The sequence below is a fragment of the Castanea sativa genome, chromosome 8 (genome assembly GCF_040712315.1).
Source record: "Castanea sativa cultivar Marrone di Chiusa Pesio chromosome 8, ASM4071231v1".
NCBI classification, from domain to species: Eukaryota; Viridiplantae; Streptophyta; class Magnoliopsida; order Fagales; family Fagaceae; genus Castanea; species Castanea sativa.
Window position 1 is genome coordinate 45,266,837 of NC_134020.1, and position 15,958 is coordinate 45,282,794.

The 15,958-nt window shown below is 33.0% G+C and overlaps 1 protein-coding gene across 1 annotated transcript; it reads left to right on the plus strand.

Moving 5' to 3' along the window:
• Nucleotides 1-1,041: 1,041 nt before the first annotated feature.
• Nucleotides 1,042-8,087, plus strand: LOC142605539 (proteinaceous RNase P 2-like). Its single transcript, XM_075776941.1, has 6 exons — nucleotides 1,042-2,055; nucleotides 2,521-2,622; nucleotides 2,744-2,919; nucleotides 3,061-3,181; nucleotides 5,592-5,660; nucleotides 7,415-8,087. The coding sequence occupies exons 1-6, from the start codon at nucleotides 1,111-1,113 to the stop codon at nucleotides 7,742-7,744; spliced, it is 1,743 nt and encodes a 580-aa protein (XP_075633056.1). The 5' UTR covers nucleotides 1,042-1,110; the 3' UTR covers nucleotides 7,745-8,087.
• The last annotated feature ends 7,871 nt before the right edge of the window (nucleotides 8,088-15,958 follow it).

Consider the following 15,958-nt stretch of genomic DNA (forward strand, 5'->3'; position numbering starts at 1 on the left):
GTCCAAATTTAACAAGAAGTGAAACTTTATCTCTCTAACAAGTCCAACTTAAACTCAAACTCATCATTATCATTTTTTTAAAACAAAATTATTTTTGTCTAATTCAAACTTAACAAGGAGTGAAATTCTATCTCTCTAACAAGTCTAACTTAAACTCAAACTCAAACTCAAATATTGATAATTTATCTCCAAATTAAAAAGAATAAAGACTACACACATGCTAATAATTAGCTTTAAGTTCCTTTTTGGCGTATGTGCGTAATAAAAGCTACTCATATATTCAAGGAGCAAAATGGGACAACACTTACAATGGCTTGTGTGAAGGACAAGTATTTGAAACTGTCTAAAAAAAATTTTGTAACTCATTACACATTCAAGTAATGACTTTTTCATCAAATTGTAACACAAAATGAAGTCATACAAGAGCAAATCATACAATAGTGTAGTTTCTTAAATTTTTTTTTTTAAATCTTTTAGTCTACCTCACAAATAGGTAGGTTCCCGTGCATAGCACTAGTTAGCGACTAATTGTTGTTGTTATTATTATTATTATTATTATTATTCAACAATGTTGTTGATTGAGAATAACTACAACATTCATAACATTTTCATAATACTTTTACAATCAATCTTAGATTGTAAATTATTACTTGTTCTAATTTGAAACTGTCACTAAAAATTACTTTTTTTCTAACAATAACAATCAGTAATAACCTGTCACTTTAAATTTGTTGTAAAAATATTATAGATATAGCATTTTCCTTGTTGATTTCGAGGGAAAAGAATTGTGATAAAATGAGTGTTTGCTAAAAATATTAAGAAAGAATAAAAAATATATTAATATAAATATATTAGAAATAAAAATAAAGAGTTTGTTGTAGTGTAGTGTAGTGTAGTGTGTATTTAAAAAAGTAATAGCCACAATATAAAAATTATTTTCCAGTAAAAATTTCATAACTAGAATTTTGTTGAATTCATGAAAATACTAAATGGTACTCTATAATCTATATGCCAGCCTAAGCCCAATGCGACCAAGCCCATACACAAATACCCATTTAACTCTAGCAGGGTTTTTGAATCTAAAAGGGTTTTTGCTCGGACTTTCAAGCCATGGACGACACCACCACCGCTGCCGCCGCCGCCTCTGCCGGCACCATTCACAACAATAACAGGAATAAGAAGAAGAAGAAGAACCAAACCCCAGAAGCCAAATTCCACTCAGACCTCACACTCTGCTCCAAAAACAAAGACCTCCACGCCGCAATCTCGCTATACGAGTCCGCGACTTCACAACGCCTCAACCAGAGCCACTTCAATACTCTCCTTTACCTCTGCTCCAACTCCGTCACCGACCCATCACTCAAACCCCTCGCTCTGACCTACGGCTTCCGCATATACGATCACATGCTGTCTCTCCACATCAAGCCCAACGAGGCCGCAATCACCTCCGCCGCCCGCCTCGCCGCCGCGAAAGGCGACGGGGATTACGCCTTTGGGCTTGTGAAATCCATGGAGATTGCGCCGAGGCTGCGTACCTACGACCCGGCATTGATGTGTTTCTGTGAGAATTTGGAGGCGGAGAAGGCTTATGAGGTGGAGGAACACATGGGTAAAGTTGGGGTTAGCTTAGAGGAGCCGGAGCTTGCGGCTTTGTTGAAAGTGAGCTCGGAGACTGGGAATGGAGAAAGGGTTTATGGGTATTTGCATAAGTTGAGGAATGTGGTGAGGAGTGTTGGGGATTCGACCACGGCGAAGGCTATTGAGGATTGGTTTTGTGGTGAGAAGGCAAGAGAGGTGGGAGAGGTGAATTGGGAGGTGGGGAGAGTCGAAAAGGCGGTGGAGAAAAACGGGGGAGGGTGGCATGGTTTGGGGTGGATTGGGAAGGGTGATTGGGCTGTCAAGAGAGCCAATGTGGATTTGGCCGGGCGGTGTGGTGGATGTGGGGAGCAGTTGGCGTGCGTGGACATTGATGATGCTGAGACTGAGAGGTTTGCGCAATCCGTGGCTGCATTGGCTTTGGAAAGGGAGGTGAAGGCCAACTTTAGTGAGTTTCAGGTGAGTGTGTGTTTGATTCTATTTGATATGTGTCTACTTCAAATGTTTAGGAGGTTAGTTTTTTTGTTTTTGTGGAATGTCAGTTGTATATTATTATGTAGAATTAGAAGAATTGAAATGCAGAGTTTGATTTACTGCTTCTGTCACCAAATTGATCATTGGTTCTGATTTTCAGATTAATTAGAATGTTACTGGTTGAGTCTGTTTGGACGGCATGATAGAATTAGTGTCTGGTTCCAGTGGTTTGGCTGATTGTTAACTCATTGACTAGTTAATGTAGGTGTACAGGGTTTTATTGCTTGTTATGCTTCTAAAACTCATGGACCACTTAATCTTTGATATGGTATATGAAAGGTTTAATATTTCATTTTATCTGCTCAGAAACAAATATTAATGTCTTTTATACTTTGTATTTCTCCTAACTTTTTGCTGATACTCTTTCTTCACTGAAATATCCTATTCAAGGATTGGCTGGAAAAACATGGTGATTTTGAATTTATTGTGGATGGAGCAAATATTGGGCTCTACCAACAAAATTTTGCAGATGGTGGATTCAGTGTCTCTCAGGTTGTACATTCTATTTGTGTTGGTTTCCTCCCTCCCCCTCTTCCCCCTCTTCTCTTTCTATCTAACCACTGATTTTTTATCTTTCATTAATGTTTATGTCCTGCAAATTGCAATAGAGCAGCTTGATGCTGTTGTGAAAGAATTGTATAATTGGAGTGGAAACAAATGGCCACTGGTTGTCTTGCATAACAAACGTCTTTGGGCACTTCTGGAAAATCCTTCCCAAAGAAAGCTGGTAGAGGAGTGGATGGATAACGGCGTTCTTTATACAACACCAACTGGTTCCAATGATGATTGGTATTTACCCTAAAACCACCACATCCATTTTTATGTCATTTTGATTTTGAATGTATGAATTAGGATTCATTCAGTTTTCAACAGCTTGTGTTTATTGCCCTTATACTTTCTTATTTATTAATGAAGGGTTATATAATTCAGGTATTGGATGTATGCTGCTGTAAAAGTCAAGAGTTTACTTGTGACAAATGATGAAATGCGAGATCACATTTTTGAACTCCTTGGAAGTAGCTTTTTTCTCAAATGGAAAGAACGACATCAAGTATGTGCTGCCTGAAAAGCTTATCCTATACATAGTCATTTTTGTTTCATATTTTTTCTGTGCTTTTATTAATTATAATTATATCTCTCTCGTTTAATTATATTTCTAGTAAAGGGTGCCTTTGGCTATTTGAACGGTCATGTGTATTGAGTCCTAATGATATATCTTCTATTGTAGATCTCATAGATTCTTTTGGTTCAATTGTGATACACATTTTGTAACTCTTTAGCCTATCTTATGTATACATCCTGTATATGCAGGGTAGTTCCTTCTCATCAATAAATTTATTACTTGTCAAAAAAGAAGAGTGCGCCTTTGGCTAGATGTGGGGAAGCTTTGGTTTTACATTATTAAACCATATTTCCTTTTGCTCAGTACTGTTTAGTTGCATGGTATTCGAGGATTTAAAATCATTTGATTGAAGAGCAAATGCTAATATAAATCTTACTGTACTGATGATTTGAGCTTTTAAGATTTTGCTCAATCAATAACACTTGTAATATTATAGATTTGAAATGACATCTTATGCATAATCATTTCAAATCCACATATTAATAAAGCTCAAATCCATCTATTAATTTCTTCATTAGAAGGAAAAAAAGAAAAAAGAAGCCATTTCATAATATTTCCTAGTCATTTAAACTAAAAATTCACATACCAAAAAAAAATTTAAACTAAAAATTCAAATTCAAATCCTTCTCTATAATACCTGTCCAAAAAGTTCATTTATGAATTGCCAAATCTGTTGTTTTAATATGGTCAAAGAACTGACTTATAACTATGTCTAAGACAAGGTAATCAAAAGTAAAAGGCGGCCTTAAGGCGCCATGGCCTTGTTTTGCTTGAGGTGCGAGGTGACAAAAATGCGTTAGCCCGAGTAAAGCGAGGCACCAAAGTCTAAATATATTTATTATACATATACAACTTAAATCATATGTTCCTAGTATATTGAAATATTATAATAAAGTGTTTTTAAATGTGTTGCTTGAAAAATTAGGTCTATCAAATTATTTCAAAATAGGATTAACATGGTTTAGGCTCTATTAGTTATTCTAAAAATAGGTTTTATAACAAGCTTCTATTAGAAATTAATTAATCTAACAATAAGTTTTACAAAAAAACTATTGTAAAATAATTTATCTAACAATAGGTATTCTAACATGCTTTTTTAAATTAATAATCTAATGATGTAATCTGAAATCTTGGTTTGTACTCTAGTACATTTCTAGTGTACTTGGTTGGTTTTTTCTAATAAAACTTCTTACATTACTTATCAAAAAAAAAAAAAAAAATCTAATGATAGGTTTTACAACAACCTTCTATTCAAAATTTAAAACTTAAAAAAAATTAAAAATTAAAAACACTGAGGCTCTCGCCTTAGCGCCTTTTCATGGCTTCAAGGCAGTCACCTAGCTCACCTAGGCTGTAAAGGCAAGAGCCTCACTAAAGGCACCTTAGTGGTGCCTCGCCTCGTCCGGACGTCTTGGCTTGTGCCCGGCTCTCCTTTCACTACACTCTAAGATGCAGAAAATTCTGTCTGTTTCACACATAAGATGGATAATCACACCCTCTTATCAAGACACAGCCAAGCATTTTTATATTATACACATCTTGAGAATGAGAATATAAAAGACATTGAACAATGTGAGTTGGTTGAGCTTAGCTGAGGCACTGCATCAGGCACAGGGCATTTCTTCTGATTATCATGATGCAGATGATGAGATGATTATAATTGGTTTTCCTGTCCTGAGCCTTTTTTTTAATAAGTAAATGTATGTTTAGCTGTCCTTAGCTACCCTTCCATTCCTCAATCTGAATGACTTAGGGGGACAGGGTTCACAATTCATAAAGTTAATATTTGGAATAGGAAACAGTTGTTCAGATGTACAAATATCAAATTTGCTTAGGATTGTTCTTCAAAGCATGTATTCGTAAGAGTATCTCCAATGGTATATGTAAAGGCAAAATATTGGCTATAATAGAGAATGAGACCATAAAACTAGCCTCCAACAGCTTCTCTATACTTGGATTTTTTTTTTGCTCATGAACAGTAGCTCATCAAATTTGATGGGCTACTATTCATTCTTCAAATGTTTTTTTTCTATTATAATAATCAGATATTGAATAAAAAAAATGTTGGAAGATGTGTAGTTTTTAAAAAAAGAATAAAGAATGAATGAAAAAATAATATTTAAATGAGATAAAAAATGTGATAGATAATCTGTTCGAAAGTGTATTTAAAAAAGTGGGTAAGTTATAGCTAAATGTTACTGTTCATTTTCCAAACAGTACAAAAATTTGGAGAATCTGCTAGAGATGCCCTAAGTCTTAGATATCAATTTGATGAGAATCATATGTTAGATCCCTATTTCATTGTATGAATAAACATTTGTTGCACCCCATGCTCCAGGTTCGGTATACTTTTGTGAAAGGTAACTTGAAACTTCAGATGCCGCCTCCATATTCTTCTGTCATCCAGGTACCATTCGTAATTTGGTTCTTTAAGTTTTCATCTAATAAAAACAATTCCCATATGTGCGTATAAAAAAAAGTTTCATCTATTGTTTTCTCAACTTGATGACGGTCTTTATAGAGATTTGTTCTCTAGGCTTTGTAATACATTTCACCATTAATTTTCTGTGTGTGTGTGTGCACAAGCGCATGAATGTTCAAGTTTGTCTGCTTGTGTTTGTCACTTTTGTCTCCTTGGTCACTACACGGGCTCCATGTTTAATGCTGAAATTTTACTTTAGGGATGAACAGTTATGCATTTTGACATGCTAAAATTGCCACAACATTGTCTTAATTTTTATGTATTAAATCTAAATCCATACATGGTCAATCTCCATTGCTGATTTTTTAAAATGATTGCCAAGCTGTACATAACCTTTAGTAATTCTTTAGATTCCTTTGTGTTCATTTCCTTGTATATGAACTATGAAGTAGTCTTACTCAATAAAATCCTTATTTACTTTGTAAAAAAAATAAATAAAAAATAAAGAAAAAACCAAAATGGTCAATACTCATTAGATTAGATTTCAAAATGGATTATGATCTTGATATATTAAAAGGAGAGGGAAAATGTGGTAAGATTGGGAATTTAATAGAAATTTAGATGATTTTGTGTGAGTTTGAAATTTGAAAGGCATATATAGCAGGAATGATGTTGGGCAATCACATAGGACCTTGATGAATTTTTATTTTTCACAATGACTTGTGTGATATGTAATGAGTCCCTAAGCACTCAACAAAGTTGTACAATGTATCTCATAGCCATTAAACTATGGGCGACTTTATGCATACACTTTGGGGAATTTAAGTGGAAGGGATTTAGGAGTTCATATCTATCACATTGTGCTACTGAACAAAAACTTTTGGTCCTCTTAGAAAATCTTTTTTTGCTAGTTTCCTATATATACCTCTAGTGACTTCCATGTACATTTTAATTTGGACAAGTTCAACAATTTTGATGACTTCAAGCCATATTGGTGGTTGTTCATGACATTACATTTCTATGATATACTAGAGAATAGAATCTAAATCCAATTAAGTGATTAACTTCTTTCAAATGAAATTAAAAATATGCTTAGATGTTCTCTGTGACTTCCTGTGGTTTCTGATTTTGGGCATTTGTAATCATATATTTCATAACAACGGAGCTTAAGGTCATTTTTTTCGATCTTCTTCTGCATTAGAATGAGATCATCTTCCTATTAGTTTTTGGAACCTTCAAGGCACATGAAAAAGGAAAGAGGGGAGGAGGAGTCCCATCTTGAATAACACATTACATTTATAATGGCTCATAAATGTACAAGATTATACTTAGATACTTTTATAGTCTGTCATTACAAAAAAAAAATGTTGATAATGTTACTTTTTAGTCAGACCTAAAGTCTTCCAAAACCCACCCCATCTTGAATTTTTTATATATTTTCCTCTACTGTATAAAATTTTTATCAGGTTTTTCCCCTTGAATGGAAAAGGCTGTTCTTCAAGCAGCTTTATGCACAAATTTATTTATAATTCCCTTAAAGTTACAGTTTTGTAGCTAATGGAATGACTATTGGTACTTGTTAGTTGGGCTGTACATATGGAGTATTCTAATGGCCCATGTGTTCCTAAATTTTTTTACAAGAAACTGGCTGTTTCCAAATAATCTTTCTTATATTAGTTAAAAACTATATCTTGATTCATTTCTTGTATGGAGTGTTGAGACACTAATCTGGATTTCAGGAATCAAAAAAAGGATCATGGCATGTGCCTGTTGCTAGCAACAGCAGTGTCTGCGATGAATCTTTAAGAACTTGGCTCTGCATTACTAGGCCAAGTGCTTGCAAAGCTTTTGATGAAGTCCCAGTCAATGCAGAAACTTCTGAAAATGGTCATTGCATCTCCAACCTGGATTCAAGAAGTCCTTGCAAGTCAGAGAGTGTTACAAGAGGCAATGGCTTACATAACAGCACGCATTCCTTTCAGTCTTCTGATGATAAAGCTGTTTCCTTGACGGGTAAACGAAAAGAGAGATCCCCATCTCCTTCCCAGCCATCTCATACACCTAACTGATACTTTTTAATGAAGCAATGACTTGGTTCCATGTCAGAGGCTTCTCAATTGTTTCAAAAATGTCCGTCAAGCATGATGGAATAATAGAGCCGCAGCATCAGTGACCTATTGTAAGTCAATGTTTTTCGATACTTGAAGTGGTCTTCTACCTATAACATTTACAATGAAGGATTTTGCCTTTCCCTCAATTTGTATCATGCACTTGATAAATTTTCTTATAGTTCCATTGTTGTACTGTACAACAATCAAAATTCAAGTTTCCAACAACAATATGAAGGATTTTAAATTCATTTTTATTAACTAAGAACACAATAAAATATAGGATTATAACTTTTTGATTATTGATTATATTCGTAGACACTTGCTGATGTTTACTGAAAGAGTTAAGAGCCATAAAGGTGTCTACTTTTCTTTTTCTTTTTCTTTTTCTCCAGTCAGATATAGCTTTCTACTTGGAATCATGCTAATTGGATAAAACAGAAAAGTGACACACACCCCCCACACAAATTATTTCAATGTGGGAAGGAATGTATTTCAACAATCATGCGTGTTGAATTTAAACTATCTTAGCGTTGGTATTTTCTAAGGCCGCATCACATGATTCACATCCTTTTTCCCCCCCTAAACCTGACTTAGATTTAACACATGATTGGTTAACACTATGTTTATGGGTTTTAAAAAAAAAAAGTTTGGAAAAGCCAAATGAGGGAACTATAAAAGATTAAACAATTTCGTTATTTATTGTTTTTTTAATGTTTGTAAAGAATGAATGAAAAAGAATTTACTCATAATAAGAATACTATTGTCCCTCCCAAAAGAATAAAAGTTAATTATCAAATAAAATTTTATACAACGACTAACTTGACTATCTGGAGTTGGCCTAAATTTTTGCCAAAAATTATCTTGCTTTGGAACTTGCTTCAGTCATGACCAATCACTCTGTTGGCACCAATAAAATGACCCAGAACTCTTCAAGACTTCAACTCCCAAGATGAGTGTGTCACTCATGGCCTACATCTTCTCAATATGACACGTAATGGACCAATTCTCATTTTATGGAATGAACTAAAGCTCAAATCATGCTACTTTTTACTCATTGGGTTCAAATAAGAAGAAAACCCAAACCTATTTCCTTGACACCAAAAGCATCTTCATACTAGGAGACAAAAAAGGAATATCCAAAATAAGGTCGCGTATGGCACAAAGAATAAGAAAGCAAGGCTAATTGTTTCCAAGGATTTGACCTGTCAATTTAGGATCAATCCTCACTTACCATATCAATATTGTCTCCATTATTTTTTTTACAAGATTACCAGTTTTGAGGAAGTCGAGATTTTCTCAACAACCCACCACTTGCTAAGAAAAAATATCATCTAAAACTTATAGCTCATGATCCAAGTTTCTAGCAATTCATTGACTGTACCTGAAACTTGGCGTGTTAAAATGATAATCTAGTCTTCTAAAATGCTAGTGCATTACAAGCTCCTAATTGGTCAAAGGGTCCAATCAACTAGCTAATATTGTGACCAGACCATACACGCTTACCAGTCAACGTAGTATAATAACTTTTGGGAAAGAAGACCAATTGGCTTATAATCTTTCTTCCTTACCTATTTCATTCAAAGACCAATGGGGCTGTCAAGATTCAAGAACCACTTCCCAAAGAAAGAAAGGACACCCACAGGCTTTGGGTTTCTTTTTCTTTTTCTTTTTCTAGTCCCTTTTTTTTTTTTTTTTTCAAAACTTGGCTCTCTAACCATTATTTAAAGACATTTATTAGATGCACTAAAACAACAACCTTACTTCCACACACACCAAAAAAAAATCCATTCTAAACCAAGAAATAAGTCCTTACTATTATCACTCACCACCCAGAGCCAAGAACATCTCAAAAAATCTTCTCCCACATCTTCACATCTTCCATCCTCACTTCACTAAGGAACTTTATCAAGGAGACCCGTACTTAGCAAAACTAGTGGTTAACAAGGGAACTTGGTCAATTTACTGCTATACATAGTTGGTTACACTCTATCCCTCGATCCCCAATACACTCATAATTTCTCCCTCTAATAAAAAATTAGTATGAAAAGCCTTATATACTTTCATAGTTTTACTACCACTTAATTAGTTTTTTTTTTTTTACTATTGAGTAATGCCACTTACTGAACTTTTACTGCTTTTCTAATGAACTACACCTACTGGTGAGAATGTTTTTATTTCAGTTTTATCTTATTGCCCAAAGTCTATTGTTATGTTTTATTCTATCAATGGATATTCATATTTCATTGCCCTATGCACTTTTACTTTTATCATTGTACATAATATATTGTTTTATCCTTTTATAGTTGGATACATGTCAAACTTTCATTCATTATCCATTTATCCATACTTCCTTCCTTTGATTTCCAGGTAGGTTTCTTTTGTAATAAAAAAAAGGTACACTGGTAACCATTACTCTTCTTTGGATAAATGTTAAAGCTTTGGGCTTAGACTCTCAAATAAAATCTCAACAGGGCTAACCATCTCGAACGTGCCAGAAAAGACCACAATAGAAAGTAAAAGAGGAGAGAGAAAAAGAGAAGGGAGGGGGTGGCTATTATGTGGAGAAAAAAGAAATGATCAAAAGCAAGGCTTGTTTACTTTCTTGTAAACATGTCTTAGAAGATGATGGGTCCATTTGGGAACAGCTAATTTAGTTAAACTAAAAACTTTTTGTTGAAAATGTTTTAAAAAAGAAGAAGTTAAAAACTGGCTGAATAATACAATGAGACTTATAAATAATACCAAAAAATGTAATGAAACCCATAAATAGTACCAAAAGAAGCTAAAAATTCAAATAAGCTGAACTTTTCATCACATCCCAAACAAACTCGATACATCCAAAGATTCCAAACAAGCACATATTTCCTCCCAAACAAGCTGCAGATCCCAAATTTTCATAATGATAGCAAAAAGAAAGAATATCTTAGTCTTTTTTGTTCCCCATAATGAAAGCAAAACCAATGAAGATCTTGTTGTTATATTTGCTAGTCGCAGACCCACACACTGCAAGTGATAAATTTTTTTTTATGATAGTGTTATTATTTTGAATATTTTTCAATGTATTACTACTTAAGTTGCATTATATATGTATGACCAATATATTGTAGAATTCATGATGATAGGAGGTTTTGGTCTTGGTTAGATGCGGAAAGTTTGGACAATGATGCCTTAAGCTGTAAATACCGGAATCCTAAATTACACCATACTATTTGAGTCTAGATTTTTAGTACTTAATATAAGGTAACAAACGAGCATAAATAATGATTTATATCTTGCATATGTACTTGCAAATTTGTTTATTACAAAATGTTATCAAAAGCAGTCATCGGAGTACAAATGATACAACTATTATTTATTCATTTCAATTCGGCAGACTCTTAACCATAGCCCTTACTTAGTTATCATACTCGGCCTTGTAGTCACTCCAGAGCTGATCATCCATCTTCCCAAGTTAGTAAATTTAATTCACTTCAAAATAGATAGATAAGATTTTATAAATTTCTAGTTAGAGTCATGCTAGGTAAAAACTTTAAAGGACTGTAATTAAGTCCTTGTAAGTCTTTTTAAATAAATAAATAATAATAATAATAAAATCTATTCTTTTGAAGATAGAGATTAGTATTATGAATAGGATGAGAAATTTTATTATATTATTTTTTTGGAATATAACTTCTACCAAACTTGGTTGGCTAATTTGTACATTTCCAAGTCAATTGAGCACATTTTGTATGTTACATGTAATTCTTCGTTTTCATAAGGGTAAGAGCATTCATGATCCCAATGACCCACTTCATTTTTCTTGCATGCTTGGTTTTTTGGGATGCAAAATGTGTTTGTTCTAAAAATTGGAGTCCAAATCTTCTGTCCCACTTTTCCTGCTCCACTCTATACTCCACCAATAAAAACTTGTCACGTATTCACCGCATTAATTAAATAATACTATTAATTAATAATGGTAGCATTAATAAGTCAATAAATGGTAGTATTTAATTAATGCGGTGAATACGTGGCAAGTTTTTATTGGTGGAGTATAGAGTGGAGCAGGAAAAGTGGGACAGAAGATTTGGACTCCAAAAGTTGTATGTTGAAGGATTTGTCGATAGTTTTGCAGAAATTATGTTCCACCTGGTTAGTTTAGAATTGATAACAATAGTTGTATTCCCTCATCATTTGATTCATATAACAACGCAATTGTCAGTCCATACTTTGCATTTTTGTCTCCTTCTATGCTTGCTTGAAGAAGAATTTATTTTCCCGCTTTAGTTTGATCTTGTACAAAATATTTGTGAGCTCTGACTTAAAATAGTGCTTGTTTGCTTCCAGCCTTAAAGCATTAGTGAATGATTTTTACTTCATCGTTTCGAAGGAATAAAGGATTTTGGGGCAATCCAGTTAGATTGATGTGTTGAAGAAAATTTTTTCTTTTTGGTTAGCTGATTGAATCACTTGCAGCTGTTTTTTAAAAAGGAAAACAAATATTAAGAAACTAATGTGTTAAAAAAATCAACTAGTGACAAAACATGACAATAATCTTATACTAAGGATTACACGTGAACATTATTATCATCACAATTGCAATATTGGATTGATGACTCTAGAATTGTGCATGACTTCATGGTATAAAGTTAATAAAAAGAGAAAATATAGGACTACAATATTTTGTGCCACAATTTTGGACGTGGTAAATTGTGATTAGTAGAGAAAAAGTGGGGAATTCATGTGAAAGTAACAAATATGAGATTTGAATTTAAATTTGTGTACTTCATTTTGATGTTGCCTAAAAATTTTGGTGATTGTCTTCTAACATTGGAAAATATTTCAAGCAATAATTCTGTTGGTAATTTATGTTGCATGCTCATTTTTGTGATTGTGGAGAGAGTATTTTTATGATATTTTTGGTGTGTATTTTTGAAGTTGTTTTGTTTTGTAATTTACAGTGTTTTGATTGTTGTATGGATGAGTGATTGTTTAATTTATTAGCAATTATTTTCATAGTTTTTTTTTTTTTTTTGTGAATAGAAGCCTTTCATATACCCTTCTCTATAGTATATATATAGGATGAGTGATTGTTTAATTCATTAGCAATATATATATTGTAAATTACGTTTGACTAAGTGTTCATTTGGTTTAATTTATCTTTTGTGGCATATATATGTGTGTGTGTGTGTACAATTTTTATTTGTTGTGTTTAACTGATAAATTTATTATTTTCTTAAGGTTAAACATTTCAACAATAGTTTTCAATAAGAAAGGGATATATCAACAACTTCACTTATTCCACATGATAAAATGATTGATTTTGAAAGATACAGGGAAAAACTTGATGCAAAAGATTCATTGAAAATGAATATGACATTCGTTTGACTGTTTAGTGTTCATTTGGTTTAATTTATCTTTTGTGGCATATATGTGTGTGTGCGCGCGCATGTGTACAATTTTTATTTGTTGTGTTTAACTGATAAATTTGTTATTTTCTTAAGGTTAAACATTTCAACAATATTTTTCAATAATAAAGGGATATATCAACAACTTCACTCATTCCACATGATAAAACGATTGATTTTGAAAGATACAAGGAATAACTTGATGCAAAAGATTCATTGAAAATGAACATGACATTTTGGTGATAGGTTTAGGAATCAAAGGTATATTTCAATACAAGTATTCACAAGCCTTAAAGAAACTGCACGTGAGCATTCCTAGCAACTGCTTAATTAAGTTGTATTTCCAAACACATGATGCCAGACATAGTCTTGCTAGGAAATTAAGAAAACTCTAGTCCGTTACTTTTTTTAATTAATGGTAAAATAACAGTTGTGGACATGTAACCTATTCAAGAAATAGTGTATGTTTATGTTGACAAACATGTGCCATACAGCCACAAGCTTGCTTTTCAGTTGTTTAAAACAGTGTAGAGAATGTGAGAAGATAGAAGTTCACCTACAACATACGTATTGATGACAGTCCAATCATTAAATGTTGCAAGCAGAAGCTAAAAGATAGTTGTCCAGAAACAAAAGCTGCATAAGTTGTATCAATATACAAATCAATTATTAATAAATTTGAAATAACTGGAAAATCTTTGATATCCATTTTAGTTACTGAAGAAAAAGTTATAATTTTGGTGAAGGTCATGGCAAAATAGATTGATATTCCCCTTTCAATTCCATAGAAAGCATTGATATTATCCTTTTCAAGAAGGGTAGAGGGATGCCAAGAGAGCTAATTTAGGTGCCATTATACAATGTAATACCATAAACACATGGTTCCTCAAATAAATTAAATCCTCAATTATATGTGCATTTTATTATATGGTAAATTTATCCTGTACTTCAACTAGTACAAAATTTTATATGCTAGATGGCCTGGCACGGAATTAATTTTCTATGTTTATGATTAATTTATTGCTATCTTATAGAAAGATTGTAGTAGGAATAACATCTTTTTTTTAAACTTTTTCTTTTTAAATATATATATATATATATATATTATGATATGGATACAATTTTTTATAATCTCAAAAATGTTCTATATAACAAGAGAGAACATTCAAAACATTTTAATAGAATTTTAATCAATGTTTTTTTTCTAGTGGGTGGCTTAAGATTCATAAATCACATACAAATTAAAACATAAACAAAAACTTTGAACAAATAGTCAACTCTTAGGATCAGAAGAAAGAAGACTAAACATCACCAAGTCTCTAGTTTTCCCCCTCAAAATCATATACTTCCTTAGAACACCTTCCCTTTGGAAGCCAGCCTTCTCTAGCACTCTTTGGGAGCTCACATTTTCTGCATCAACTATAGTTTCAAGCCTTTCCAAGTGTGGCTTTTCAACAAATATAGTATTAGCCACCTATTTAACTGCTTTAGTTGCAATCGCTCTGCATCAGTACTTGAAGCCCAAAACATAGCCAAGTTCACCTCTACACTTATCATTGTCTGAATTTTTGGTCACTGAAATGGCACCAATGGGCTGACCATCAAGGCAAATTGCCTTGAACCATGGGTAAGGAATAACTTTGGTATTGATAAAGTTGATTGCATCTTCTTTGTTAGTGTAAGGTTCCCATGTGCAAAAGCGTGTCCAATTGACATTAAGATCAGATTACACAGGAGTTTTCTGGAATCTAGTACATTTTGATTGGTAATCCTCAGCATGTATAGGCCAGATTCGGTACTGCTATTGGGGTCTTGTTAATGAGATGCTAGGCAATGTTACATAGCAGCTCTTAATTAACTTATCAACAAGTAACCTTCTTCTTCTTCTTCTTCTTCTTCTTCTTTTTTAACAAAACTAAAGCATTCATAGATCCAAGATGGTATTTAACATCAAGAAAACTTCAAATTAAAAAACTTCCCAAACTGAAATATAAGAATTGTTACATCCCATAACACAGCCAACAAAAAATAAACTCCAATCGACATTGAGATCAGATATTTGATAAAGTTTGTTTAAATTTAAATACATACACAAAGGAGATCTACTACAATATTTGGCATTGTAATAAACACATAAAATTGTTTCAGATGCAACAATATTGCATTATTTTGCACAGACTACACGAACTAATCTAAGTTGCATCACAACACTCAAGAGGCAATAAGCAGTAACAAAATTTAAGAAGGGAATAAAAAACATCAAGCAATCAAGCAAAAAGAATAAAGCAGAAAACATACTGTGATTTAGAGATATCTATACCGAAGCATCCAGCTTCTGTCAATATTTATATACTGTGAGGGAATGAGTAAAATAGACAAAGAGGTTGTTGTTAGAAGGTGGGGAAGGGGAAGGGACGCATGAGAAACAAAAGGGGCATGAGGATTCTGCCGTTAGAATGTGAGAAAGAGAAGGAACACGTGATAAACAAAAGGGAAGGAAATCAAAAGGTTGTAACCATAGGTTTCTAAGGGTTTTCAATTTAGAAGGCTTGGGTTTGGGCTTTAAGTTAGAATTAAATTTAGAAGAAGTGGGCTGGTGGAATTAAATTTAAAAGAAGTGGGCTTTATGGTGGAAATAGGTTAGAAATAATTTTAGTTTTATTAGTATTTTAAAATTGAGAAAAACTATTTTAAAATTGTAAAATAAATTTAGGAAAAATTATGGGAATGACATGGTTGCTGACGTGACTCAATGTGAGCGTAGCAATGTTAAATACTATGCTTCAAC

Excerpts from the sequence above, each read along its gene's own strand:
- LOC142605539 (XM_075776941.1), top strand. The coding sequence starts at position 1,111 with ATGGACGACACCACCACCGCTGCCGCCGCCGCCTCTGCCGGCACCATT. Across the intron at positions 2,920-3,060 it reads ACTGGTTCCAATGATGATTG|GTATTGGATGTATGCTGCTG; the intron begins GTATTTACCCTA and ends TATATAATTCAG. Across the intron at positions 5,661-7,414 it reads CATATTCTTCTGTCATCCAG|GAATCAAAAAAAGGATCATG; the intron begins GTACCATTCGTA and ends TCTGGATTTCAG.